This window comes from Brassica rapa, chromosome A01 (assembly GCF_000309985.2).
Source record: "Brassica rapa cultivar Chiifu-401-42 chromosome A01, CAAS_Brap_v3.01, whole genome shotgun sequence".
In the NCBI taxonomy this organism is placed as follows: Eukaryota; Viridiplantae; Streptophyta; class Magnoliopsida; order Brassicales; family Brassicaceae; genus Brassica; species Brassica rapa.
In genome coordinates this window covers 29398764-29426408 of record NC_024795.2, presented here as the reverse complement: position 1 = coordinate 29426408, position 27645 = coordinate 29398764, and the positions used below count along the sequence as shown (strand labels likewise).

At 37.8% G+C, this 27645-nt stretch overlaps 4 protein-coding genes across 5 annotated transcripts; 3 read left to right on the top strand and 1 right to left on the bottom strand.

Moving 5' to 3' along the window:
* The first annotated feature begins 3255 nt into the window (after nucleotides 1–3255).
* On the top strand, nucleotides 3256–4989 carry LOC103842753 (pyruvate, phosphate dikinase regulatory protein 2). The gene is made up of 3 exons (XM_009119418.3): nucleotides 3256–3921; nucleotides 3999–4638; nucleotides 4727–4989. Exons 1-3 carry the CDS (start codon nucleotides 3553–3555, stop codon nucleotides 4831–4833), a joined length of 1116 nt encoding a protein of 371 aa, XP_009117666.1. The 5' UTR covers nucleotides 3256–3552; the 3' UTR covers nucleotides 4834–4989.
* A 246-nt stretch (nucleotides 4990–5235) lies between these two features.
* Nucleotides 5236–8778, top strand: LOC103842763 (peroxidase 27). Its single transcript, XM_009119431.2, has 5 exons — nucleotides 5236–5969; nucleotides 6068–6253; nucleotides 6344–6503; nucleotides 6570–8142; nucleotides 8263–8778. Exons 1-4 carry the CDS (start codon nucleotides 5757–5759, stop codon nucleotides 6968–6970), a joined length of 960 nt encoding a protein of 319 aa, XP_009117679.2. The 5' UTR covers nucleotides 5236–5756; the 3' UTR covers nucleotides 6971–8142; nucleotides 8263–8778.
* LOC103842772 (starch synthase 2, chloroplastic/amyloplastic) lies at nucleotides 7893–22113 on the top strand. Its single transcript, XM_033276655.1, is given in 10 exon segments — nucleotides 7893–7901; nucleotides 8450–8810; nucleotides 9198–9370; nucleotides 9418–9507; nucleotides 9589–9666; nucleotides 9751–9849; nucleotides 20674–20718; nucleotides 20789–20804; nucleotides 20807–20961; nucleotides 21043–22113. Coding segments are annotated over 10 exon segments (1797 nt in total). The 3' UTR covers nucleotides 21814–22113.
* Nucleotides 22114–22222: 109 nt separating this feature from the next.
* Nucleotides 22223–27550, bottom strand: LOC103842783. Of its 2 annotated transcripts, XM_009119456.3 has the most exons (5): nucleotides 25635–27550; nucleotides 24126–25540; nucleotides 23616–23963; nucleotides 22597–22826; nucleotides 22223–22515 (listed from the first exon to the last, which is right to left on the bottom strand). In XM_009119456.3, the coding sequence occupies exons 2-5, from the start codon at nucleotides 25030–25032 to the stop codon at nucleotides 22249–22251; spliced, it is 1752 nt and encodes a 583-aa protein (XP_009117704.2). In that variant the 5' UTR covers nucleotides 25033–25540; nucleotides 25635–27550; the 3' UTR covers nucleotides 22223–22248. The 2 variants fall into 2 exon arrangements, with proteins under 2 accessions (XP_009117704.2, XP_009117697.2); XM_009119449.3 differs by having other exon boundaries at nucleotides 24126–27550.
* Nucleotides 27551–27645: the final 95 nt, after the last annotated feature.

The following is a 27645-nucleotide window of genomic DNA, read 5'->3' as shown; positions in this document are numbered from 1 at the left end:
CAACAAAGGCTCCAAAACTCTTTGAACATCATCATATTTTTGTGCAGGATACAACTATGCATTAAAAAAATATTGTCATATTTTTTGTAATTTTTTCAAAATCCATGTGTTAACCCCTTCGAAAATATTCAGTTTTTGGTAAGTACTTTGTATATTGAAAGTCTATAATCTTTAGTGTTGTTTTAAAAATTTTAACCACATTCTACATTTGTATTTATTTATTTTAAGCTATTTTTCATGGTATACGGAAATCGTTATAATTAGTTTATCAATTAATTTAGTAAAAGTTCATAATACTTCCTAAATCGATGGAATAACTACTATAAAAAAACTATTTTCTTGAAAACCGGAGACAACAAAGGATCCAAACCTCTTTGAACATCGTCATAGGTTAGTGCAGGATGCAACTATGAATTAAAACAATATTTTCATATTTTCTGAAATTTTCTCAAAATCCATGTGTTTAACCCCCTTCGAAAATATTGAGTTTTTGGTAAATACTTTATATACTGAAAGCCTATAATCTTTAGTGTTGTTTTCAAATTTCTAACCACATTCTACATTTGTATTAATATATTGTAAGCTCTTTTTCATGGTATTTGGGAATCGTTATATATTGTTTATCAATTAATTTAGTAAAACTTCATAATACTCCCTAAATCGATGAAATAACTACTATAAAATAACTATTTTTTTGAAAAACGGAGACAACAAAGGCTCTAAACCTCTTTGAACATCATCATATGTTAGTGCGCAACTATGCATTAAAACAATATTGCCATATTTTTTGAAATTTTCTCAAAATCCATGTGTAACCCCTTCGAAAATATTGAGTTTTTGGTAAGTACTTTATATACTGAAAGCCTATAATCTTTAGTGTTATTTTAAAATTTCTAACCACATTCTACATTTGTATTAATATATTTTAAGCTTTTTTCATGGTACATGGGAATCTTTATAATTTGTTTATCAATTAATTTAGTAAAACTTCATAACACTCCCAAAATCGATGGAATAACCACTATAAAATAACAATTTTCTTGAAAACCGGAGACAACAAAGGCTCCAGAACTCTTTGAACATCATCATATGTTTGTGCAGGATACAACTATGCATTAAAACAATATTGTCATATTTTTTGAAATTTTCTCAAAATCCATGTGTTAACCCCTTCGAAAATATTGAGTTTTTGGTAAGTACTTTATATACTGAAAACCTATAATCTTTAGTGTTGTTTTAAAATTTTTAACCACATTCTACATTTGTATTAATGTATTTTAAGCTCTTTTTCATGGTATATGGGAATCGTTATAATTTTTTTATCAATAATTTTCTAAAACTTCATAATACTCCCTAAATCGATGGAATAGCCACTATAAAATCACTTTTTCTTGAAAAACGGAGACAACATAGGCTCCAAACCTCTTTGAACATCATCATTGGTTAATGCAGGATGCAACTATGCATTAAAACAATATTGTCATATTTTTAAAATTTTCTCAAAATCAATGTGTTAACCTTTTCGAAAATATTGAGTTTTTGGTAAATAATTTATATATTGAAGCCTATAATCTTTAGTGTTGTTTTAAAATTTCTAACCAAATTCTACATTTGTATTAATGTATTTTAAGCTCTTTTTCATGGTATATGGGAATCGTTATAATTTGTTTATCAATTAATTTAGTAAAACTTAATAATACTCCATAAATCGATGAAATAACTACTATAAAATAACTATTTTCTTGAAAAACGGAGACAACAAAGGCTCCAAACCTCTTTGAACATCATCATAGGTTAGTGCAGGATGAAACTATGCACTAATACAATATTGTCATATTTTTTGAAATTTTCTCAAAATTCATGTGTTAACCCCTTCGAAAATATTGAGTTTTTGGTATATACTTTATATACTAAAGCCTATAATCTTTACTGTTGTTTTAAAATTTTCTAACCACATTCTATATTTGTATTAATGTATTTTAAGCTCTTTTTTATGCTATATGAGAATCGTTATAATTTCTTTATCAATTAATTTAGTAAAACTTCATAATACTCTATAAATCGATCAAATAACTACTACAAGATAACTATTTTCTTGAAAAATGGATACAACAAAGGGCCCAAACCTCTTTGAACATCATCATATGTTAGTCCAGCATGCAACTATGCATTAAAACAATAATTTTATTTTTTTTTGAAATTTTCTCAAAATCCATGTGTTTACCTATTCGAAAATATTGAATTTTTGGTAAATATTTTATATACTGAAGCCTATAATCTTTTTTGGATAATTTAAAGACTTTTAACTTTATATGATTAGGATGGTTCAAACATGTCCTACCCAGATTTTTCTAATGGGTCTGAAGACCCAGAGGTAATATATTGATTGATCTCTACATAACTGTGAGATAAGTTGGTTCCGATCATTAAGGGAATACATCAGATTATACTAATGTCTCTTATTTAATATCAAGATTATCAATAATTAAAAAATGTAATGTGACCAACTCTAGCAGATAGTCCATTTTTTATAAAAAAAATCACACATGGACAAGAAGTCATGACTTAGGGCCTGACTGGTTTAACCGCAGCGGTTGCGGTTGCGGTTGCAGGAGTTTGCGGATGCGGGTGGTTGCGGTTTCTAGCGGTTTTAAGAGATTTGTACGACTGGTTATGCGGTTAGAAATTTGTGCATTTGCGGGATACTTATGACTGGTTAACTACCAAATGCAGCAGCAGTTAAATAATAAATTAACAATATTTACATTTTATACAATTATAAAAATATCAAAAATAATAATATTATAATAAATATAAAATTTATATTTAGAAAGTTATAGTTTAAATTTTTTAAAAATATAGAAAATATTTTTATTTTAAAGTTTTATAATATTAATTAAAATTTAATTGATATATTTTAGCATTTTTATAATTTCAGTTTAATTTTTTTATTGAATTTTTTTATTTTTGTATTTATATTGTTTAGGAAAAAAAATAAATTTTTTTTATCCTCCCGCAAACGCCCGCAACCGCAAACGCTAGCTGGAACCAGCTTTTGAATTTATGAGGTTCAGAGCGATTTGGAGCGATTTGGAGCGGTTTAGAGCGGTTTGAGCGATTGTTGCAAAACGCCAGCAACCGCTACCAACCGCAAAAGCTGCGTTTGCGGGTGGTAGCGGGAAAACCAGTCATACCCTTAATATTTTGTTAGAATAGATGTTTTCAGACAAAGAAGCCCAAAAGCAATAATACATGTCGAAGAAACGCTTCCTCCACCACCCATATGGGCTGTTTTCTTGCATTAAGGCCCAAATAATCTGACAACCATAAAAGCCACACTAGATTGAACTGGACTTTTGAAAGCCCAAGTATCAAATGAGGACATTTCCGTCAAAATCTAATTGTAAAACGCTAAAACAAAAAGGTCATTGAAACGCTTAAAATTCAATTTAGCGGTAAAAAGCGTTTGGGGCGGCGTGATTGGATAAGAATTGAGACCGGCGTAAACAAGATGGAGAGACGTAAACAGACGAATGTGTTGATCATTTCACGATGGATTCACGACAAGGCCATCCCGAACCTGATTCCGAATCTCCTCCGGTGGCAGCTTCGAGTCCTCGCTCTCCGAAGCTGAAGGCTAGCTCCAAACTGAACCGATGGTCCATGGCCCGAGCTTTACGCTCCGGCGTCAAGGTCATTGACCGTCCGATCAACGCACCTCACCGTCAAGCAACGACGGAGGAGTCTGATAGGAAGACGTCTGCGGTCGACGGCGATGACGTGGCGGCGGGAAAGTCTATATATTTGGTTTCCGACGGGACAGGGTGGACGGCGGAGCACTCCGTCAACGCCGCGTTGGGGCAATTCGAAGATCGACTGGTCAATCGCGGATGTTCTGTCAACACACATCTCTTCTCTTGGGTACTTAAACACTTAAAGTCTCATCCTTTTTAAAAAAAAAAAAAATTAAAATGAGATCTCTGTTTTTTTTGGGGCAGGTGGAGGATGAGGAGAAGCTGTTAGAGATTATAAATCAGGCGGCGAAGCAAAAGGCGATGTGTTTCTACACTTTAGCCAATCCTTCTATGTCCAAATCCGCTAAAGAAGCTTGTGATCAGTTGGGAGTGCTTTCCGTTGATATATTGGGACCAATCATCGAAGGGATAGCGTCTCACTTGGGTGTTTCTCCATCTGGTCTCACCCGTGGAGCGCCCGGGAGGGTCAAGACTCTCAACGATGCTTATTTCAAGAGAATCGAAGCCATTGAGTTTACCATCAAGCAAGACGATGGGACTTTGCCCGAGAACTTAGGCAAGGCTGACATCATTCTTGTCGGTGTTTCCCGGACCGGAAAGACGCCGCTGTCCACTTACATTGCTCAAAAGGGTTACAAGGTCGCGAATGTGCCGTTTGTGATGGGTGTGGAACCGCCCAAGACGCTTTTCGAGGTTGAACCGAGGAAAGTTTTCGCGTTGACGATTCAACTTGTTGTGCTGCAAGCGATTAGGAGAACAAGGGCTAAAACGTTAGGCGTGGATACGGAAGGAGAGAACAGATACTCTGGCTTCGATCTCGTTCGGAAAGAACTTGATTTCGCGTCAAAGATCTATGCAAAAAACCCTGGATGGGCGGTAATAGGTAATAACAATAACAGCTGTTGCACACTCTGATTTTACTATTTTTCTTCATTCAATATCATCATAGTTATTCTTTGGGGGGGTTGCAGATGTGACGAATAAAGCGATAGAAGAAACCGCAGCTGTGATTCTGCGGCTGTACCATGACAGTAGCGACAGTAGTACTTCTGTACCTTGTATCTCAAAACGCTTCTAAGCGTAACAGTTTGCTAGAGTTTTCATAAAACTGCAACTTGTATGTGTTAAAATTGACGTTTTTGGATTCCTTCACGAACTTTTCTATAGGTAATAGTAATACTGTTTACGTCGTCACTTTAGTAAATTATTTCTATTTGATTATGATTTTATGATTGCTAGTTAATCTGTTCATCCACATGAGTAATAGCATGCTAAGACATGACGCTTGCTACCTAGAAAAAAGGTTAAAACGTAGCGGTCAAATGATGGTTGTAATTGGAAGAACATGCAAATAATTGTTTGCGATAACGTCCAAGACTCAAACATTTCGTTGACAAATGTTATACACGTTGCTATAACGTCCGAGAATTAATATATGTAAATACTTAATAAGATTAAAAATATAAATTTAATTAAATACTTACAAGTGTTTAATTAGTATACTATTTTAACATATGTTTATATTTTCTGTCTTGTTTCAAAAAAAAGTTTATATTGTGTGTTTTCCCGTAGTTAACACACAAATTAACGTTGTGTTTTTGAGATTTTGTAAAATTTGGCAGCCATTTCCTTCTGGTGCCAGTGGCAGCATCATGCATTTGAAAACAAAAACATAAGTATTATATCTATGCAAACATACAAATAGTATATACACAAACAAGAGACGACTTTTGTCAAATTGCCTTCATTTTATTTCTGTGAGCAATGATTTGAGCATAACAAACATCATAAAGACAACAAGCATTCCACCGCAGACCTATGATAGTCAACTACGTTTTGATGTTAAATTAATATCAATGTTCTAACCACAAACTCTCATAGTATAATTCACAATTTCTGTTTACATAATTCAGTATAAATACCTTCAGTCTTCATCAACAATTCATCACCAATTGAGCAAAAAAACAAAAGCTAAGATAGCTAAATAGCATTTTTTTTTTAATGGTTGCATCGAAGCGACTAGTGGTCTCTTGCTTTCTCTTAGTGTTGTTGCTAGCTGAGGCCAATGCACAAGGCTTGAAAGTAGGCTTCTACAGCAAAACATGCCCACATGCCGAGGGTATAGTTAGAAAGGTCGTGTTTGCTGCCATGAAGAAAGCTCCTACACTTGGTGCTCCTTTGCTCAGAATGTTCTTCCACGACTGCTTCGTTAGGGTAAGTGACTCTTGACTTTAATATACTTCATTACATCGCACTTTGTTATCACTGTGGGTGAAGCGATAGTCTAATGAGTGGATCATAAATATCAACAGGGTTGTGATGGATCAGTTTTGTTAGATTCATCGAACAATCAAGCCGAGAAAAATGCGGTTCCTAACCTAAGCCTTCGAGGGTTTGGCATCATAGACGATTCCAAGGCGGCTTTAGAAAAAGTGTGTCCGGGAATAGTTTCATGCTCTGATATCTTAGCCCTTATCGCTAGGGACGCAATGGTTGCAGTAAGTAACCTTCATATGATCAATCATAAAAAAAAAAATCTACATTAAAAGACTTCTTTGAATTAACTACGAATATATATATATATGTAGCTTGAAGGACCGTCATGGGAAGTTGAAACGGGAAGAAGAGACGGTAGGGTTTCTAATATCAATGAGGTCAACTTGCCATCACCTTTTGATAACATCGCCAAGCTTATCATTGATTTTCGCACAAAGGGACTCAGCGAGAAAGATTTGGTCATCCTTTCAGGTACGGACAAGTGAATGATTTAGTTTGGTATATGGAAAACAAATTATTTTGTGTTTTTTTATAAAGGTGGACACACTATTGGGATGGGACATTGTCCTCTAATGACAAACCGTCTTTACAACTTCACCGGGAGAGGAGACAGCGACCCGAGTTTGGACTCAGAGTACGCAGCTAACCTCAGGAAGAAATGCAAGCCAACAGATACAACGACGGCTCTAGAGATGGATCCAGGAAGTTTCAAGACATTCGACGTGAGCTACTTCAAGTTAGTGGCTAAGAGAAGAGGGCTTTTCCAGTCGGATGCTGCTCTATTGGACAACTCAAAGACTAGGGCTTATGTCTTGCAGCAGGCACGTGGGTCAACCTTCTTTCATGACTTTGGTGTCTCAATGGTGAAAATGGGTCGGATCGGGGTTCTTACTGGTCGTACCGGGGAGATCCGCAAGATGTGTCGTGTTCCTAACTAAGAGATTAAAAGAATGACGATCTCTCGCCGAGTTTGATTCTTATGGTTTGCTTCTTCCTTTTTAAAACGTTAAAAAACTATATGTGATTGGTGTTTCTTGGGAATAAAGCTGTATTTAATTTGTCAAACATAAAGCCTTTGTACTTTTTCCAAAAGAGATTGTATTATTGATTGTTCTGAATAAAAATCGTATATCTCAGTTATTACTTCCAGAGCATGTAGGTTCCTCGACGTATAGTCTTCGAAATACATAAAGTTCTTTAGAAATATTTCAGTTTATCAAAAGTTTCAATAAAGTTGCATGAACATTGAATTGATAAGCTTTATATGCATTCAATTTTTTTTTTCTTGCAAAAGTACATGTCATAAAGTTTTTATAAAATTGAGATAATCTTTAAAAAAGAAAAAGAAAATTGAGATCAAAATTTGAATTTAAAAGAATATTGTTTGCTGACAGAAAAAAGAAAGAATATTGTTTCTGAAATTCACTATGAGTAATGTATATGGTAAAAGCTATTAGGAGCATTACAATATGATATATATACTTATATCTTTTTCATAAGAAGTGTTATTTGAAAATTTTCCAAACATATTAAAAAGTATTTTAAAACTCTAATTTATCCTATGTTACTAAATAAATATATTTTTCTAATTAATAAAATAATAAGAAAAAAAACTGAATTCTTATTTAAAATTCTACATTAGAATTTTTTTTTTTTTGACAAATTCTACATTAGAAATATAAGAGGACATTTTTGTGAAACAAAAATAAAACCTCAACATTATTTACCAAACGGGAAGGTGTTTATCCTAATGCAATAAACTTTTCGGGAGGGTGATTACTATAAATTTTCATGTTTTAAAATGTAAAATGTCTATTATTGTATAGTGTATCTTTTAAAACATTTGGACGGTGTTCAACTATGAACCAGGTATAAAACTAGTAACAAAAACATTATAATCAGATGAACCACAAATATAAGAGATGAATATTTATGGTATATATTATTATTATTATTATCAAAAATAAAATATTATACTCTCATTGATTATCACGCGATGAAAGTGAGTTTATGGTGATATCTTCTCAGGGCCCCATTTGGGCAAAGAGTTCCTCTTCACATCGACAAGAGCAAGAAGGTTCTTGATATGCTAAGAAACCTCCGTCACCAGGTAGATATTTCGATCCTTCCTTGTAATTTTGGAACTGACTTTGATAGATTGCGTTTCAACTTACATTGTGAAAAAAGTCTTATTCTTTCTTTCTTTTTTTTCATATTCCGGAGCTGTTAGTGAGAATGTGATGAAGATATGGTGATTGTGCAAGGATCTGAATGAACTCGATGCTTAACTCTACTCTAATTAATCTGCTTTTGCTGGAGGCTGCTCTTGAGTATATTTAAGATGGGATGCATTGAATTGCTCTTTGCCACTTGTCTTTAAGATTCTTTCACTTCACCTAATCCTGTTACTCTTTCAGAGGAAGCTGGTCTCATCTATAAAAGACACCACTCCTAACTTGGATCATGCAAAACCTTCTGCCAAAGAAGACTATGGCTCTTCTTCTTCTGTGAGTGCAATTAAGAAAGAGGAGAATGGAAACGCTAGTGTTAGCCCAAGCAATTATGGCAAGTCATTTTTGAACAAATTACCAGAAGCTAACAAGACTTCTCCTCTAGAGAGAAGCAAACAAAGCTCAGCCTCTGTGCAATCTTCTTCCCCATCCGGTGTAGCCAGTAGTGGGAAACCTTGGTCTAGCGTAGTAGCCTCTAGTGTAGATCCTCCTTATAAACCGTCTTCTAAGCAAACTTCTTGTGACAACCCGCCCCGTGGGACTACCCGTCCATGGGCCCCAGGCTCACAGCGCTGCAGCGCACCGACCCCAACCCCTCTATTATGAGTTCTCTCTAACTCCATAATTAGGTTGTTGGTGAGCCTCGAACCCAGGACCTCACCCTTTAACAGCATTCCCACAGGACAAGCTGTCACCAATTGATCTGCAGATCAATTGGTGACAGCTTGTCCTGTGGGAATGCTGTTAAAGGGTGAGGTCCTGGGTTCGAGGCTCACCAACAACCTAATTATGGAGTTAGAGAGAACTCATAATAGAGGGGTTGGGGTCGGTGCGCTGCAGCGCTGTGAGCCTGGGGCCCATGGACGGGTAGTCCCACGGGGCGGGTTGTCACACTTCTGATCCTGTAACTCTCGTGCTGGTGCGTTTTGGTCAGATCCACTATCCTCTTACCTGACAAAAACACCAAGTATAAAGACCGAGGAGTACATGGAAACAAAAGAGGAAAAAACACATGAAGAAGAAGCCAGCAGTGATACTAATGAACCTGTGAGGGATGAAGAGAAGCCATCTCCACTGGCCGAAGCAAATGTCATGAATGTGATACTGGTAGCAGCAGAGTGTGCTCCATTTTCCAAAACAGGTCATGACTCCCCCTTGTTGTTTTGTTTGATTTGATAGGTGGCCTTGGAGATGTAGCAGGTGCTTTGCCAAAGGCTTTGGCTCGCCTTGGACATAGGGTTATGGTAATATTCATCACAGAGTGCAAGTTTCCGTCTCACTCAAACTTGTTAGTGAATATCATTTTTCGTTACTTTGCTTGTTAGGTTGTGGTTCCTCGGTATGCAGAGTATGAAGAAGCTAAAGATGTAGGGGTACGGAAGAGATATGAGGTGGCTGGGCAGGTATAACAGCTGTTAATAAATTAACATTTAAAATATTTGAGGTAGAGTGTATATTCATATGGAGCACACTTTACTTTACTGCAGGATATGGAAGTAATGTACTTCCATGGTGTGGATTTTGTTTTCATTGATAGTCCTGTGTTCCGGCATCTCAGTAATAACATTTACGGTGGAAACAGACTCGTAAGATTATTTTATTCACCCTCTTCTCTCCTTTCCATTAAAATAAAATGATCTTACTTCGTTCTTATATTTTAACCTGCTGATGGTAAAATAGGGTCGAGGACCGGTACATGATTTCTCATACGTGGATCTACCGGGGCATTACTTGGACAGCTTCAAGCTGTACGACCCTGTCGGAAGAGAGCACTTCAACATCTTCGCGGCTGGTCTCAAAGCTGCGGATAGAGTTCACACCGTTAGCCATGGATACTCCTGGGAGGTTAAGACCTTAGAAGGAGGCTGGGGTCTTCACAACATCATAAGCGAAAATGACTGGAAGTTTAGAGGGATCGTGAAGAGTTTTAAGATATATAGGACTTCCATCGAAGAGTTCTCAATAAATTTCTCGACAAACATTAAAATATAAAATACTGATTAAATATTATTGTTGGATATCTCAAACTTGTAGAACTTCAGTTCAATAGTTCTTGAATAAGAAGTAACATATATAGAAGGTGCTCTTAGTAACATGCCGTATTAATTGATAAATGTTTTGATTATTCTTTTTGAGGCTGATACTTAAAAAAACAAGTTACTACAATTTTCTCTTCATATCATTCAATAAGACTCACGTTTCTTTAATACACAGACACAATAACCACATAATGTCCAACTAACATATTGAACAAGTAAGTGGAAGACTTCCTCCCACCAATGTAGGGAGACACTACGCCATTTCTCTATTTCCTTTGACCAAATTGACACTGGTTTAATCTGGTTATAATTATGATCTTATCAGAGGCTTCCGCTTACGTCAACTCTAAACAAAGAGACTAAAACGTATGGCATACAATTGCATGTTACAAATACAATGGGATGGTTCAGCTGACATCAGCGTCTTTATTGTGTGATCATTCAGTGATTACCATTAATATTAAAGATAACCTCATGGATTACCATTGATTAAGTTGGACCCAAATAAGTTTTCTCTTTTGATTTGCCATCTTAAAATCACTCATATTTCAATTATTTCCTATATAAAACAACATTATGAGTCATTTCTTATACATTAATCATTCACATGTTACAATTTATGTTTCTCGGAAGTGTCATTTATAACAATAACAGTACAATTGCTTTTTTTTGTTGGAATATAATTACTACGCGGATAATTTGTTCGTTTGTTAATTAAAGAGAACATGATAGTTTTGAGAACTATGTCATCCGTTCATTATTCAGTATTACTGATTTGTATACATATGATTAAGGTTTGCTATCTTTTCCTTTGGTCAACATCCTAATCTAGAGTATACATATATATAAACCTATAAATTTTGGAAATCTAATCTATTAAAACTGAAATACATTTGATATTTAACCCTGATTTTTCTTAAATAATTACATGTCTATGCCACTGCATAAAAAACAAACTAGAGCTTGATCCGTGCACCCGCACGGGTATTTAGTTTTACCTTTTATAAACAAATATTAATATAAATTTCAGAACTTTATCTATATTAAATAATTGGTTAAGATGACATTTCAAAAACATAATAATTTTATAGTTTATATTGAGTAATTATATTTTATTTTTGAGATGTCGATCTTATCACTCATTTTTAGAATTTGACCCGAACATCCACACGAATGTATTTTTATTTTTTACGGATCATAATTTTATACTCTTCAACACTTATATTGGGTTATTTTGTATAAAAGTATGCATAAAATAATATATGTACATTTATGTTTATTAATATATTATATAAATGATTCTTTTTATGTGGTTTATATTACTAATGAATAATGAAAATTATAACTATATATCTTTAAAAATATATTGTGTTCTAAATTTAGTAAATAAATACTTAAATTGATTTAGGTGGCTTTATAGTTTTCTTATCATTTTTATTAATTAACTATTAATAACACAGTATTAATAAATCTACATCGTTTATACTTATTCCAATTATATAGGAATATCAAGGATAAAAAATGATGAATAAATAATTTTATATCATTACTAAATGGTAGACACTTATAGACAATATTTATTAGCTAGCTAGATTATAGGAAGACCCTAATTAATTGATTAGCTAGTTAAGTAGCAATCAAGAAATTTTGTCTCCTTGTATGCATTATTTAGCATAAGCGAATGCATGTTTGTTATTTGTCAACATCCTAATCTAGAGGACTCTAAGTATACCGCGTAATGTTGATACTATAAGATACTACAATTTTCTCTTCATATCATTCAATAAGACTTACGTTTCTTTAATAAGACTTACGTTTCTTTAATACACAGACACAATAACCACATAACTTCCAACTAACATATTGAACAAGTAAGTGGAAGACTTCCTCCCACCAATGTAGGGAGACACTACGCCATTTCTTTATTTCCTTTGACCAAATTGACACTGGTTTAATCTGGTTATGATTATGATCTTATCAGAGGCTTCCGCTTACGTCAACTCTAAACAAAGAGACTAAAACCTATGGCATACAATTGCATGTTTACAAATACAATGGGATGGTTCAGCTGACATCAGCGTTTTTATTGTGTGATCATTCAGTGATTACCATTAATATTAAAGATAACCTCATGGATTACCATTGATTAAGTTGGACCCAAATAAGTTTTCTCTTTTGATTTGCCATCTTAAAATCACTCATATTTCAATTATTTCCTATATAAAACAACATTATGAGTCATTTCTTATACATTAATCATTCACATGTTACAATTTATGTTTCTCGGAAGTGTCATTTATAACAGTATAATTGTTATTTCTAGATCCTGTTCAAAAAATATTAATAGTATATTTGACGATTTAATTAATTAAGAAATTTTAAAAGTTAATAATTATGTTTGATGTTTCTTTAAAATTATAAACTCTAATCTAGGAATATATCTAAAATTTTAAAGTTTTTATCATAATGTATTTATATATTTTAAAAAAATTCTTACTTTGTTCTTAATTTTTGCTTATTTTTTCTTGTTTTTATATTTGAGATATGTTCAACCGTTCCACTTGCACATGGTATTAGACAGCCATGTTGTGGTGTATTATTGTTATTCACATGTTATATCTTTTTTTTTGTCAACAATTTTATTTCATATCCAACTCACAGCAGAGTACTTGAAATATAAAGTCTGGTTTGCAAAAGCAACAGCTGAACATAATGTTGTGCGTAGATTATAAACACATGTAATAAGATCAACTTATTTCTTAAGTATGAACTCTCAGAACTTAGGAGAAAAGATTGTTTGTATTCACTGAACAAAGTATTACAGAGACGTTAAAGGACTCTCTCTCCCTACTACAACTTTGATCAATCCAATGATAAACATAACAAACTACTCTCTCCTCTCTTTTATAGACTCCTAGGATCTCGTGAATGCCCACAAGCGTTCTGCGTTTCCTCAAACGTTTGCGAGTCACGTCAGCACATCCTCGACAGGCCATGTGCTGCAGATCTTCTTGATAACGACCTTTATTCCTTTATTCTTACTCGACTCTACTCGCTAGCCAGCTGTCCTTCTCATCATTTCTCAGATGTTTGTCCTCTTCTCCTATAGTGAAACAGGATCGGAGGTCGTTCTGCTTCGTACGTATCAATACCCGGCCCTTCGAAATTGATCTTGTCCTCAAGGTCAAACTGTGGGAACTGATCTTTCATCACACTAACTTCTTCCCATGTGCAGTCATGAGCCGGCAACCCTTCCCATTGAACTAGCACCTCCTCCTGCTGAGTTTTCTCATTCCTTCTTTTCTTTAATACCGCTGCAGGCCCAGTTTCCAGCACCCCTTCCGACGATAATTGTGGTGGTATAGCCACAGTCTCCACCAACTCTCCGACCATCTTCTTGAGCTGTGAGACATGGAACGTTGGATGTATTTTGGTACCTTCGGGCAGTTTTAACTTGTAAGCGACACGCCCCACTTTTGCCAATACCTCGAATGGTCCATAGAACCTAGCAGACAGCTTCTCGTTAATGCGTTTGGCTAGAGTGCGCTGTCTGTAAGGACGGATCTTTACCAACACCATATCTCCCACTGTGAATTCAACCTCACGCCTTTTGATGTCTGCCTTTTCCTTCATCAACTGCTGAGAGCGATGGAGTTGCTCCTTAATGCTATCCAACATCCTATCTCGCTCTTTCAACTGTTCTTCCAACTCTGCATTAACCGTAGACCCGTTCTCATACCTTAACAACGTCGGAGGTACTCTTCCATACAGAGCTTGGAACGGCGACATCTGAATCGAAGTGTGATAGGAGGTGTTGTAACTCAGCTCAGCCCACTCCAGAAACTTAGCCCACGTTCTTGGCTTATCCCCTGCGTAACACCTCAGATACGTCTCCATACTTCTGTTGGTTACCTCAGTCTGCCCATCGGTTTGTGGGTGATAAGCGGTACTGAAGCACAGCTTTGACCCTGACAGCTTAAATAACTCCTTCCAGAACGAACTTGTGAAGACCTTGTCTCTATCCGATACTATTGTGCGAGGGAACCCGTGTAGTTTGATGATCCCATGCACAAAGAGTTGAGCGATTTCTGGCGCCGTGAAGGGGTGTTTGATCTTGATGAAATGTGCGTATTTCGTGAAACGATCAACCACCACTAACACTGCGTTGAAACCATCCGATTTTGGAAGTCCTTCCACAAAATCCATCGAGATATCCTCCCACACCTGACCTGGAATCGGCAGCGGTTGAAGCAACCCCCCTGGAGCCAGTGTGGAGTATTTCTGTCTCTGGCAAGTCTGACACGCCGCCACATACCTCCTTATATCCGTCATCATCCCCCTCCAGTAGAACAACTCTCCAATCCTCTTCTGAGTCTTTAACATTCCTCCGTGCCCTGCCATCTTACTGTCATGGTGTTCTTTAAGGATCACCCCCACCAACGGTGAGTCTCTAGGTAGCACTAGTTTCCCCTGCCTCAGTAAACGCCCTTGTACCCAAGAGTAGTCAGGGTGTTTAGAAGGGTCCTCTCTGAGCTCCGTTATTAACTTCTGCAACTCCACATCCTTGTCAACCTCACTGCCAATTTCTTCCAATTGTAAAGCAGTTGACACTGATACCGCATACAACTCCGAGACCTCAGTCTTGCGTGATAAGGCGTCCGCTGCCTTGTTCTCCAGTCCTGGCTTGTAAATTATATCAAACTCGAACCCCAACAGTTTGGTGAGCCAGCGCTGATACTCCATGTTGATCTCTCGCTGCTCCAGCAGGAACTTGAGACTCTTCTGATCCGTCTTTACTACAAACCTTCGCCCCAATAGGTAGTGTCTCCATTTCTGCACAGCGAACACTATCGCCATGAGCTCCCTCTCATAGACTGATTTGAGCTTCTGGCGAGCAGTCAACGCTTGACTGAAATATGCTATAGGCCGCTGTTGCTGCATCAATACCGCTCCCAACCCTACACCAGACGCGTCTGATTCTACCACAAACAGCTCCTCGAAATTTGGCATCGCCAAGACCGGGACAGTGGTCATGGCTTCCTTCAACCCCCTGAATGCCTCTGTTGCTTCCTGGTTCCAAAGAAACTGATCCTTCTGTAACAGAGAGGTCAAAGGACGTGCTATACTCCCATAGCCTAGCACGAATTTCCTGTAGTAGCCGGTGAGACCAAGGAACCCTCTCAACTCTTTCACTACTCTTGGTACTGGCCAGTTAACCATCGCTCGTATCTTTTCTGGATCCGCCGCCACCCCTTGTGCTGAGATCACATAACCCAAATACTCTACCTTCTCACAACCAAAGTGACATTTCTTCCTGTTTGCGTAGAGACGGTTCTTCTCCAGCAGCCCCAATACAATCTCCAAGTGCCTCTCATGCTCCTCCTTTGTCTTGCTGTAGACCAGGATGTCGTCAAAAAAGACCAGGACAAACCGGCGCAAATGAGGTCTGAATACATCATTCATAAGAGACTGGAACGTTGCTGGAGCGTTGGAGAGCCCAAATGGCATGACGAGGAACTCGTAGTGTCCGTCGTGCGTGCGGAAAGCTGTTTTTGGAACATCCTCAGCCTTTACCAGAATTTGATGGTAGCCTGAGCGGAGGTCGAGCTTCGAGAACACCACGGCGCCATGGAGCTCATCCAAGAGTTGATCGATCATTGGTATTGGGTACTTGTCTGCTATGGTGACTCGATTGAGAGCTCGATAGTCTACGCAAAACCTCCAACTTCCGTCTTTCTTCTTCACCAATAACACCGGACTTGAGAATGGGCTATTGCTTTCCTTTATAATCCCTGCTGCCAGCATCAGACCGATCTGCTTCTCAATCTCCGTCTTCTGTGCTTGAGGATAACGGAATGGTCTGACACTAACGGGACTGGCTCCTGCCTCCAGCAATATAGCGTGCTCCTTCCCTCTTGATGGTGGCAGTCCTGTGGGTACTTGAAACACCCCAGCGTACTGTCCCAACACGGCCTGCCACTCCTGATCGACGGTCACGGGAAATCCCGTTTCCCCAGCCTGCAATCCTCCAAACTCCACTACAATACCCTCTCCTTCTTCCTCCAACGTTCTCCAGATCGACTTCAAAGACACTCCTGCTGAGTGAAGGCTGGGATCTCCCTGTATCAGAACCCACTCCCCATCCAACCTGATTTTCATCCTCTGCAGTTTCCAGTTAACTCGCATTTCACCCAGTGTGTCGAGCCACTGTACTCCCAAAATCACGTCTGCTATACCCAGCTCCAGAGGCAGAAAACTCGTGTGAATGGTACAGTCTTGCAACTTCAACTCTACTCCCGTAATCACCCCTCTCCCTTGCACTTTAACTCCACCAGCCACCATTACCCCGTAGCGTGTTGTGTTCTTCGCTATGAGTCCCATTCGACTAGCCATCTTCTCCGAAATGAAATTGTGAGAGGCACCGCTGTCGATAAGGACAGTCACCTCCTCTCCTCCCAACTCCCCTTTCAACTTCATCGTGCGAGATGAGGTCAGACCGACAACAGAGCTAATTGAGACCTCTGCCACCACTGCCTCGACTTCGTTCTCCTCCTCATCTAGCAGCTCACACGGCTCTTCGTCGAACACCTCTTCCTTCCCATCGTCGTGCATAATCAATATCGTGAGTTCCGGCTTGGGACACTTGTGGTTCCGGAAGAACTTCTCGTCGCAGCGAAAACAGAGACCGGCCGACCTCCGTTGCTTGATCTCTGCCGGCGTCAGACGGCGAAACGGAGCCTTTACCCTATTGTGATAGGTCGTAGTCTTTCCCGCAACCCCTTTGTCCTTCTGCGGTGACAGGCTTGACGTGTAGTTGGGCTTGGACTTTTGTTGATTAGGCCCATTAAAGCTCAACTTATTAGTCGTCTCGTCACTGCGGTTATTGGGTTTCGGGTTACGGCCTGCTAAACTGGGGTAGGGTTTCGAATCGTCTTCCCCGTTGTCTCCCTCCCATTCTTCCACCTTCCGAGCAAAACTCATCATCTTTTGCAACGTCTTTGGCTCGAACATTCTCACTCCCGCTCGGATGCGTGGTTTTAACCCATTCATGAACGCCATTTCCAACACCGCGTCCGTCAGCTCCGGTGCGTTTGTCGCCAGCGATATAAACTCCCGACAGTAGTCTTTGACAGACCCTTCCTGTCGGAGGCGGAGGAGCCTCTCGCCGGCTGACGTATCTCTCGCCGTCGAGTATTGCTCCAACACCCTCTCCTTCAGCTGACTCCAACTCCGGAATGGGTCTCTATCACGCTCCCAACGATACCACAAAAGTGCGTCTTCAACGAAACACATCTTCACCGCTTTCAGCTTCTGTTCTTCCGTGAACTCACTGATCTCAAAATACTGATCCGCTCTCAGCACCCAGCTATCTGCTTGTTCGCCATCGAACAAGGGTAGCTCAAGCCGGCGGGCCAATCTTTTGTTCCGATAGTCTTCCTCCATCTGACTGGATCCCTGAGAAAACGCTCCCTTCCTCTCCGATCCTTCTTCCTCCACCGAAATCGGTGTCTGATCCAGGACCTGGCCGGCTTTAGTCGTTACCGGTGAAGATCCTTCTCCGACTGATGTTTCTTCTTCCTGATGAGCTTTTCCTTTGGCGGCTTCGAGCGAACGAGCCTTCTCTCTCGCCTGCTCGTTCTTCTCCTGCTCCAACCGGCCAAAGAAAGCGCTCATCTGCTGTTGCATCACCGCCAAGGTCTGCTCCATCGCATCGACCTTGGTCATGCTCTGCTCCAGAAGTGAGATGCGACCCATCTGCTGCTGCATCTGGTCCGCGGTTGATTCTGCCTTGTTTCTCTTTGGTGCCATCGTTTCCCTTAGATCTACGAGCTCTGATACCAAGTTAATAAGATCAACTTATTTCTTAAGTATGAACTCTCAGAACTTAGGAGAAAAGATTGTTTGTATTCACTGAACAAAGTATTACAGAGACGTTAAAGGACTCTCTCTCCCTACTACAACTTTGATCAATCCAATGATAAACATAACAAACTACTCTCTCCTCTCTTTTATAGACTCCTAGGATCTCGTGAATGCCCACAAGCGTTCTGCGTTTCCTCAAACGTTTGCGAGTCACGTCAGCACATCCTCGACAGGCCATGTGCTGCAGATCTTCTTGATAACGACCTTTATTCCTTTATTCTTACTCGACTCTACTCGCTAGCCAGCTGTCCTTCTCATCATTTCTCAGATGTTTGTCCTCTTCTCCTATAGTGAAACAGGATCGGAGGTCGTTCTGCTTCGTACGTATCAACATGATAACAGAGTGAAGAGAGGAACAAGGTTTTTGAAGCTCAAGAAACCTGTAATCTCATTCAAGTCAATCCCTAAGTGCAGGGAAGAGAAGGGGACGATTGAGTCCGGAAGAATCTAAAGTCTTGAGAGTCCAGTTGATATTGCTGGTTGAGAGGCTTTGTGAATCATCACCGCTTTGACGATGTGTCCAGAGCCCACACATACTCTACTCAATAAGCGATGGAGGACACGGGCTTGCATCCACATTTGCTCTCTCGGTTAACGATTACGGGACATGCAATCCACGACATTACGAAGCGTTGAATTACGGAATTCAATTTTAGTTACGTGACATGCAATCGAACTCAATTATCTTATAGTATCAACATTACGTGGTATACTTAAATTCCTCTATAGATTAGGATGTTGACAGATAACAAACATGCATTCGCTTATGCTAAATAATGCATACATTTATATATACATAGACAAAATTTCTTGATTGATACTTATTGTCTATAAGTGAAATCATCTACCATTTAGTAATGATATAAAATTATTTATTCATCATTTTTTATCCTTGATATTCCTATATAATTGGAATAAGTATAAACGATGTAGATTTATTAATACTGTATTATTAATAGTTAATTAATAAAAATGATAAGAAAACTATAAAGCCACCTAAATCAATTTAAGTATTTATTTACTAAATTTAGAACACAATATATTTTTAAAGATATACAGTTGTAATTTTCATTATTCATTAGTAATATGAACCACAAAAAAAATATTTTTATTAATTAATTATAAAATACAACAAATAAAAAACATATTTCTACGTTGAGCCTCCGCTCAAGTCACCTCCGCCACCGCTTTTGTCACCTCCGCCTCCGGTTCACCTCCGTATCACGCGTCCACTACCGGTAAGCTTTCATTCGTTAATCCCTCGCACTAGTAGAATAATTAATCCCTCGCACTAGTAGAATAATTGTCTAGTAGAATAATTGTCTATAGTGTAATAGACACGAACAGTCACACAAAAAAACAAGAGTGAATTAGTCTAAAAACCAAAAAGAATGTCGAAATTAGTTATCTACCAAGAAGGTGGAAAGTGGAGCGCGTGGTGTGTAAGTGAGTGGCAAAATGACGATTGTAACCCTATGTTTACATGGAGATATAAAATAATATTTTTACAGATTTTTATAGGTGTTAAAATGTTACTGTAGACAAACGAGAGTGAATTCTATCCTCTGTTCAAAAACGCGGCCGCGTTACCGATTTTGCGGCCGCCTACACGCTCTACGGATGATGAACGTGGCGATTATGCTTGATTCGGTTGTATTGTACAGTAACACGCGGAATTTCCAACTAGAGCGTAGAATAAGAAAACGCGGACGTCGAATTGATAAAACCCAGCTTTGTCCAAATCATGTAAACACTAGAAAAAGCTCATATTTTGTTAATTTTGGAGTGGAAACACGTGATTAGTATTTGTTTTACAATGCAAATGCTAAATCTATTTGATTATATGATGAAGTCGTCAAAACCTCGAGTGGAAACAATGGCGGCCGCAAACAGAAAAAAAAATAGGTCTGGGGAGAAGACGAACACAAAATTACGATTTTACCCTTACTAAATAAATGCGTAAATGTAACATAACAGTATACAGTGGGCGTCGAACCCTGTCCAGGTCGAAATTTCCAATGCACACTTACCAATTACGCTATAGAGAATCATTGTACACTTATAAACGTATAAATATAAGACCTTTACAAGATAACTTTTTTTATTGATCTGATTTTAAAATGATCAAACCTTTCACTTCTTCAATTTACAATGCATCAAAAACTACTTTGGCTACGTAAATTCTCTGTACAATTGTGAAACCATATTATATAACGACTGCATCTTAAAATGTTAATTTTATGTATAAAAATATGGTATTATATGTATAAAAATACAAAAAAATTCCGTCCCGCGTACTCTCCGATTTTTTTCCGCTTTTTCAATAAATCGCTAGGCCCGGGTGTGCCGCACGCGTAGCGCCTAGCGAGTTTCCGAACAAGGATTCTATCTACTGGCTTCTTTGATGCAAACGACAAAGTATGGTTTTTTTTTTGTGAATGAATGCAGGATATCTTGAAGCGCATGGTTTTGTTTTGCAAAGCCGCTGTTGAGGTAAAACCTCTGGCGCTCCAATATCATAATTTTGCTTTCTCCTTATACCAGGTTTGGTTTCTGTGTCCAGGTTCCTTGGTATGTTCCAGTGGAGGTGTCTGCTATGGAGATGGCAATTTGGCTTTCATCGCAAATGATTGGCACACTGCTTTGCTCCCTGTCTACTTGAAAGCCTATTACCGAGATCACGGATTAATGAAATACACACGTTCTGTTCTTGTAATCCACAACATTGCTCACCAGGTTAGTAAAAATTCTCCATTCCATAAAAATAAAAATGATCTTACTTCATTCTTATATTTTAACCTGCTGGTGGTAAAATAGGGTCGAGGACCGGTAGATGATTTCTCATACGTGGATCTACCGGGGCATTACTTGGACAGCTTCAAGCTGTACGACCCTGTGGGAGGAGAGCACTTCAACATCTTCGCGGCTGGTCTTAAAGCTGCGGATAGAGTTCTCACCGTTAGGCATGGATACTCCTGGGAGGTTAAGACCTTAGAAGGAGGCTGAGGTCTTCACAACATCATAAGCGAAAACGACTGGAAGTTTAGAGGCATTGTGAACGGTATCGACACAAAAGAATGGAACCCAAAATTTGATCTTCACCTGCACTCTGACGACTACACAAACTATTCCTTGGAGACTCTTCACATCGGCAAGCCTCAATGCAAAGCTGCGTTACAGAGAGAGCTCGGTTTACCTGTTAGACCGGACGTTCCTCTGATCGGTTTTATCGGAAGATTGGATCACCAGAAAGGTGTTGATCTGATAACTGTGGCGGTTCCGTGGATGATGAGCCAGGATGTTCAGCTGGTTATGTTAGGCTCAGGGAGACCTGATCTTGAAGAGGTCCTCAGACGAATGGAGTATCAGTACAGGGACAAAGCACGAGGATGGGTTGGTTTCTCGGTTAGAACAGCTCACAGGATAACAGCTGGTGCTGACGTTCTGCTTATGCCTTCGAGGTTCGAACCGTGCGGTTTAAACCAGCTTTACGCGATGATGTATGGAACCGTTCCGGTGGTCCATGCGGTGGGAGGGTTGACTGATTCATGCTTTGGGAAACTGTTTGTTGACGTATTTACGCGATGAAGTATGGAACCGTTCAGCAGGTAAGCTGATTCATGCTTTGGGAAACTGTTTGTTGACGTATAGAGAGTATAAGGAGAGCTGGGAAGGGCTTCAGAGAAGAGGGATGACTCAAGATTTGAGTTGGGATAATGCTGCTGAGAATTATGAAGAAGTTCTTGTTGCTGCTAAGTATCAATGGTGAGAGTTAATAAATAAAAGTTCTTTTTTTTTCTTCTTTTAGTGTCTGTAAAGAATCTGTCTTTTGGAATTGTTAAGAAGCATAGTTGTGTAGATTTTGTGAAAGCTTGGCAAATTAGCATGCTTTGTAAGCTCCTTGTGGTAAAGGGTCAGCTTCTTTATAAATCTCTCTTGCGCTCTCTCTAAGGTAACACTAAAGTGATAGACTTGACAAAGTGGAACAATGGTTACAAGTGAAGAAAACAGTAGTTTATAATATTAAGATGGGAATAAAACAGGTGAGGAAGTTCTAGAGAATTTGCCACCATTGAAATCAATGTTGTTGAGCTTGTGTTGACACCATTTGAGGTGAGAAGATGAGACCAAAGACATTTGTAAAACTCTAGACACAAGCTTTAACTCTATCTTTATAAATGTTACTAACATAGAGTTTTCATCTTCTTTCATGTAAGGAGATTTCTTCTTCTTCTTGAACCAAATCTTCTTCTTCTTCTTCCCTTGTGCCTCCTTCAATGATTGTTCCTTCTTCATAAATCCAGATGTTTTAACATTTTTAGTAAGAAAAGTAAAAAATTTGGAAAAGTACATTTTTTTGAAGATTTTTACCTTTTGGAGTAAATTTTTAAGGTTAAGAAAAAGCATAATGTCTCTAGGATCTTCCACTTCCATAAGAGGAGAGTTGACGAATGAGATTTTAAGTCTTTCCCAAACCAAAGGCCTCTTGATGTCTGCTTTCACAAAGTCATAGAAGACTGTAATGCATCTCTCTATTGCTTTCAGCACTTGTTTCTCATTACTCTCTCTTCCACCTTCCTGTGGTCCCTTCCTTTTATATCCTTAAAATGACAACAACAAAAAAATGACCAAAACGCTTAGATACGTTAGTTAAAATAAACTTGGAAATTTATATATGAAAAAAAATCTAGGATGTAATGTGAAATTATAAGACAAACTCAAAATGAATTGAACAAATTAATCATTGACATTTCTTTGAATCATGGTCGCACATTTTTTCTTGGTTAACATATAGAGTTGACAATTCTTCGAGATTTTAGTTGAATAAGACACGTTAAAATAGATAAGGTTGTGTGTTCTTGTTGTGAGTTGTGTGACTTATCTACCAACCTACGTCAAAGGATTATGTCGACACATTACATGTTAGAACCGAAGTTTGACTATCACTAATGCAAATTACAATTCCATATTGTATGATATTTAATTTATTTGCAAGTATATTTTAAAACTAATTGATAGATTCGTCGTATCTAAAATGAAAGCTGCTTGAAATTTTAAAACCTTTCTTAAGGAGCTTAGTCATTACTCTTTTGATTGTCAAGGAACCTGTTAAAAACTTATAATTGGCCGCAACTTATATACTATTATGTAAGAAAAAAAGAGAATAAATGAATAATCAAATAATAATATTACTAACAAAAAATGAGATTATGGTTTCTATGATTCCAACCAACGTAATTAAAAACTATATAGTATGAACTCTCAATTCATACACGATGTAACCCGCCAAGAAAAGTAGTACATATATATAAGTTTATAGAAAATTCTTAGTATTATTAATAGGGATATGATGTGAATGTTTATGATAAATAAATAAATCAATCAGTTACCTGAAAGTCTTGGGACTTGAAAGAAGCTCATGAGCTCAAACCTTCTTTGAACAAAGCTCAATACCCTTTTCCCTTCACACCTTTCATCTTCCAAAAATCTCTCTAATAAAACCTGAAACTTCTGAAATTCTTTAGAGATATCATCTTCATATGACCCGCCTTTCGAATCAGAGGCTTTCATTCTATCTCTCACTGTTAAGTACTGATGCTGGAGAGCTTCCCATGATAAACATGATTGAGCAATATAAACTAGCTCAAGATCCTTCTCTATGCTTTGTTTTAGCCTCTTCTCTGCTGTTATTCCCCATAAGCTCAAAGTACTTGCCGTTTCTTGGTTCATCATCACACCTAGGAATGATAATAATGGATTTTAACATCAATGACATTATGATATGATATAAACTGTAACTTGTAATAAAATGACATGGTAACTTGTAATAAAATGACACGCGTAGAGTAAGTGTAGATTACGGTCGCTAACCAATAAAGGGAATAAAATAAAAGACTTACTTAGTCCATATGTTCTATCGCGGCTTAGGATGTCATACCATCTCATTCTTTGGCAGTATGTATTGTATACTTCATTGGTTTCATCATCTTCATCTCGATGAGTTGGATTCTCTATTACAATCGATTCTTGTAGTACTGAATCCAAGCTTGATATAGAAAAAGGAGAGGGTTGATCTCCATCGCTATTGAGTGAATTTATATCATCACTAGCTTCTAGAGAAGATAGATAGTTCCCAACGTTTGAGGTAACAATATCTTCCTCTTCTTCTTCTTCTTCTTCTTCTTCTTCTTCTTCTTCATTGTTGACTAAAGGAAATATATTTTCTTGATCCATTGGCATGGTCTGAAGTTCAAACTCAAGATTATTCTCCACGTTCACAACGTCAACAAAGTCAATAGTGTCTTCTTCCTCCTCGCTTTCCTTAGCATCAAGAAAATGAACAGCACCATCTTCTTGATCAAGTTGACTGCAAAAATCTTCATCTTCAAGAATCTTGCCTTCTTGGAGAACTAGAAGAACTTTTAATTGACTATCAACTTGATGTTTAAACGAAAAGCTAAAGGAAGGAACAGGATTATGAATTCTCGTAGAAAGTTCGAAATTAACAAGGGTGTTCTTGTTCTCTTGCCTAGACACAACATTATAAGTAACCTCCCTTCTACTCATAATAACTCGTAGAAAACTATTAAATAGCTTTGAGAACGTGACCAAGAACGATAAAAAGGAGCTGTAAGACGCTTGAAAGTATGGGACAAGCCATAAAAGGAAGACAGAGAGCCATAGAAGAAGTTGACAAAGAAAGAGAACAAGAGGGTGCATGTATAATCTCATGTAGGACCATTTCAAGAAACCATCCTGAATCACAATGGATTCTATGATTAGCCAACATGATGAAAGTAAAGCCATCAAAGAGGGAGGGGAGAGAGAAAGAGAGGCACTCAAGAGAGTGTCTTTATAAAGAAGAAAAAAGAAGAAGATGACGATGAAGAAGAAGCTGCCTAGAAAGAGCCTTGTTGGAAATTTTGGCCTCAGACGACTAATTATTAATAATAAATAAAGTTGTTCAAAGGTCAAGTCATCTTGAGTGTTTGATGCAGTTTTTGGTTATAAACATGTTGGAAAATATACAGATTTTTAATTAAACTAAAACCAATTTGTAACAAATAAACGTTGTATTATTTTTCACTAAAACCTAGTATAAGTTATGTATTAGGCTATAACTGTATTTTAAAAATTATAAGAGCCAAGTTGAACATTGCGGGTTTCTACTAAAACACTGGTGAGATTGGACTCCTTCAAAGGTGACCAAGAAAGAGGACATTGCCAGGGACCTCTCCAGGACTCTGATTGTTGACAATCTCATGGCGATTAGAGTACTGAATATAAACAGTCTTCCCTCGAATCTGAGCCGGCTCTGAAGACGAAGCATAATAAGAAACCATTGATATTGCCTGATTCACGTCACCCTGCAAATGAATCAAAGTATACAGTTTTGTATCTGCGTATACCTGAACTGAACTGTGAGCTCGCCATCTCTCCGGTAAAAAGGCGCGGGCGCTCAAAGGATTCTCTCTCTCTCTCTGTACAGCTAAAATATCTGTAAAAATTGCAAATCAGTCCCCTAAAACAAATTACTATGCTTCCGGATAGATAGATACCCATGCAATGACGTGACTATAATAGCCCATTTAGCCTATATATTAAGGGCCCAATAGTCCAGTACATTTTAGTTATCTCTCGCCGTGGTTGTGTGTTTGTTTTCTTCGTTTTTGTTCCTTTCTTTTGTTGTTGTTGTTGTGATCTTCTCAATGGATTTTGCTTGCCTTGTCCAATACAATTTTTGATCAATTTATTTTAAAATAATGTGACCTCTTTAGAGAAATTCCAAATCAAACCTAAAAGCTAATAAATTTGAGCTGTTTCTTGGCCCTACATGAACTAACTGTTACTTAACTCTCATATCCTTAGTCTTGGATTGGTCCAGAGGGTCTCAAAAGTCGTCACTCGTCACTACTATTTTGTGAAGGTACTCTTCCATTAATTCTGGTTTAAATTGTATTAATATTAACTTAGTACTGTACTAAGTTTGTTGCACTCTTTTTCTAATCTGTGTGGCTTATTTCTTGCCGTAAGTTCTCTCAAGTAAATGATCCATATGCTTGGCTTGGCCTACTGTGGTTAATGTCAAAGTTGTATGTTCGGTTCCTTCCTTTTTGTTTACTTTTAGTTTGGATGATTTAGGGTAATGTCTTGCTGAAGATAATGATGAAAGGTTGGTTTAGCTGAGAATCACCAAGTTTGAGTTGGAAAATGGTAACAGTTTGTAGCTTTTCATGTGTGCGACTTCTTGTTCTCCTACTGAATTTCATACATGTGAACGAGCATACTAATGCAAAAGACTTGGACCATTGATATGAAAATTTAAGAAATTACCATGGTACTGAGCTGGTCCAAAAACTGATGATGAAGGAAAGCAAATGGTTAACAGTTGACTTTAAAAGCTTTTACCTCTCTTCTTGGCTCATTGGTTCTTACTTCTCTCAATTTTTGCTTGGGAGGTTCAGCTACGTGGATGGATGTGATCTTCACAAGTGGCATAATCATCATCATCATCTGTGAAGCTTAGCTTAGTGACTACTGTTTGGACCATAAGTAGAAGCTGTCACAATGAAAATCAGCAAGACATTTAAAGGAGGTGGACCATTGTACTTTACATCTTTTGCAGCCACTGTGATATTTTTCCAATTCTTGTGTTATTAATACTAATATTGGTAGAATTCTTTAGGCCTATGATTGTCTTATGGTTTCTCTTAGAGTCGATGAAGATACTATCTTCTCGCCCTACAAGCTAGGAGCCCACCTCAATAAATTCCTTCTCTTGTTGATGCCATGGAACACACTAGGATACTCTTTCTTTGTTTGGTCTAGTAAAATCTATTTAATGTCACCGTCACCACCATAAATCGTCTACCTTTCTTGGCAGCCAAAGTTTACCTTTGTCGACAACATTTGATCACTTGTAAACTAACCAGTCCATGCATGATATAGAAAAACTCAAACCGTTTTGGTAAAAAACGTTGCATGATGAACAGTTGAGAAACAAGGTATATGATCTGAGTTAATCAGTTTCCTCAGCTAGGCTTATGATAAATGTTGTTGCAGACATCATATATAATCAATTTTTTTGTAGCTTTTGTGATATGCTACTGTTTTAACGGTAAAAAACTAAATCGTAAATGATGACTTTTACCTCACCCAGTTAGCTATTTGGTGGTTAAGCTGGATGCTTTTGATTATTCATTGTCTTTATTTGTTTATCTTTGTGATAAAATGGATCTTTTGATGACTTGACACCAAGAACAGTGTACCAGCTAGTGGGACTTTCATTAAATGATGAAGGAATCACACAAGGAAAAGTTGTTTATCTCCTTTCTTCTTGCTCCCCACCACAAAAATGCTTTATCTGTTTAGTAACAAGGTTAAAAATCTCTTCCAAAGTTACTGTGGCCTGCATGCTTA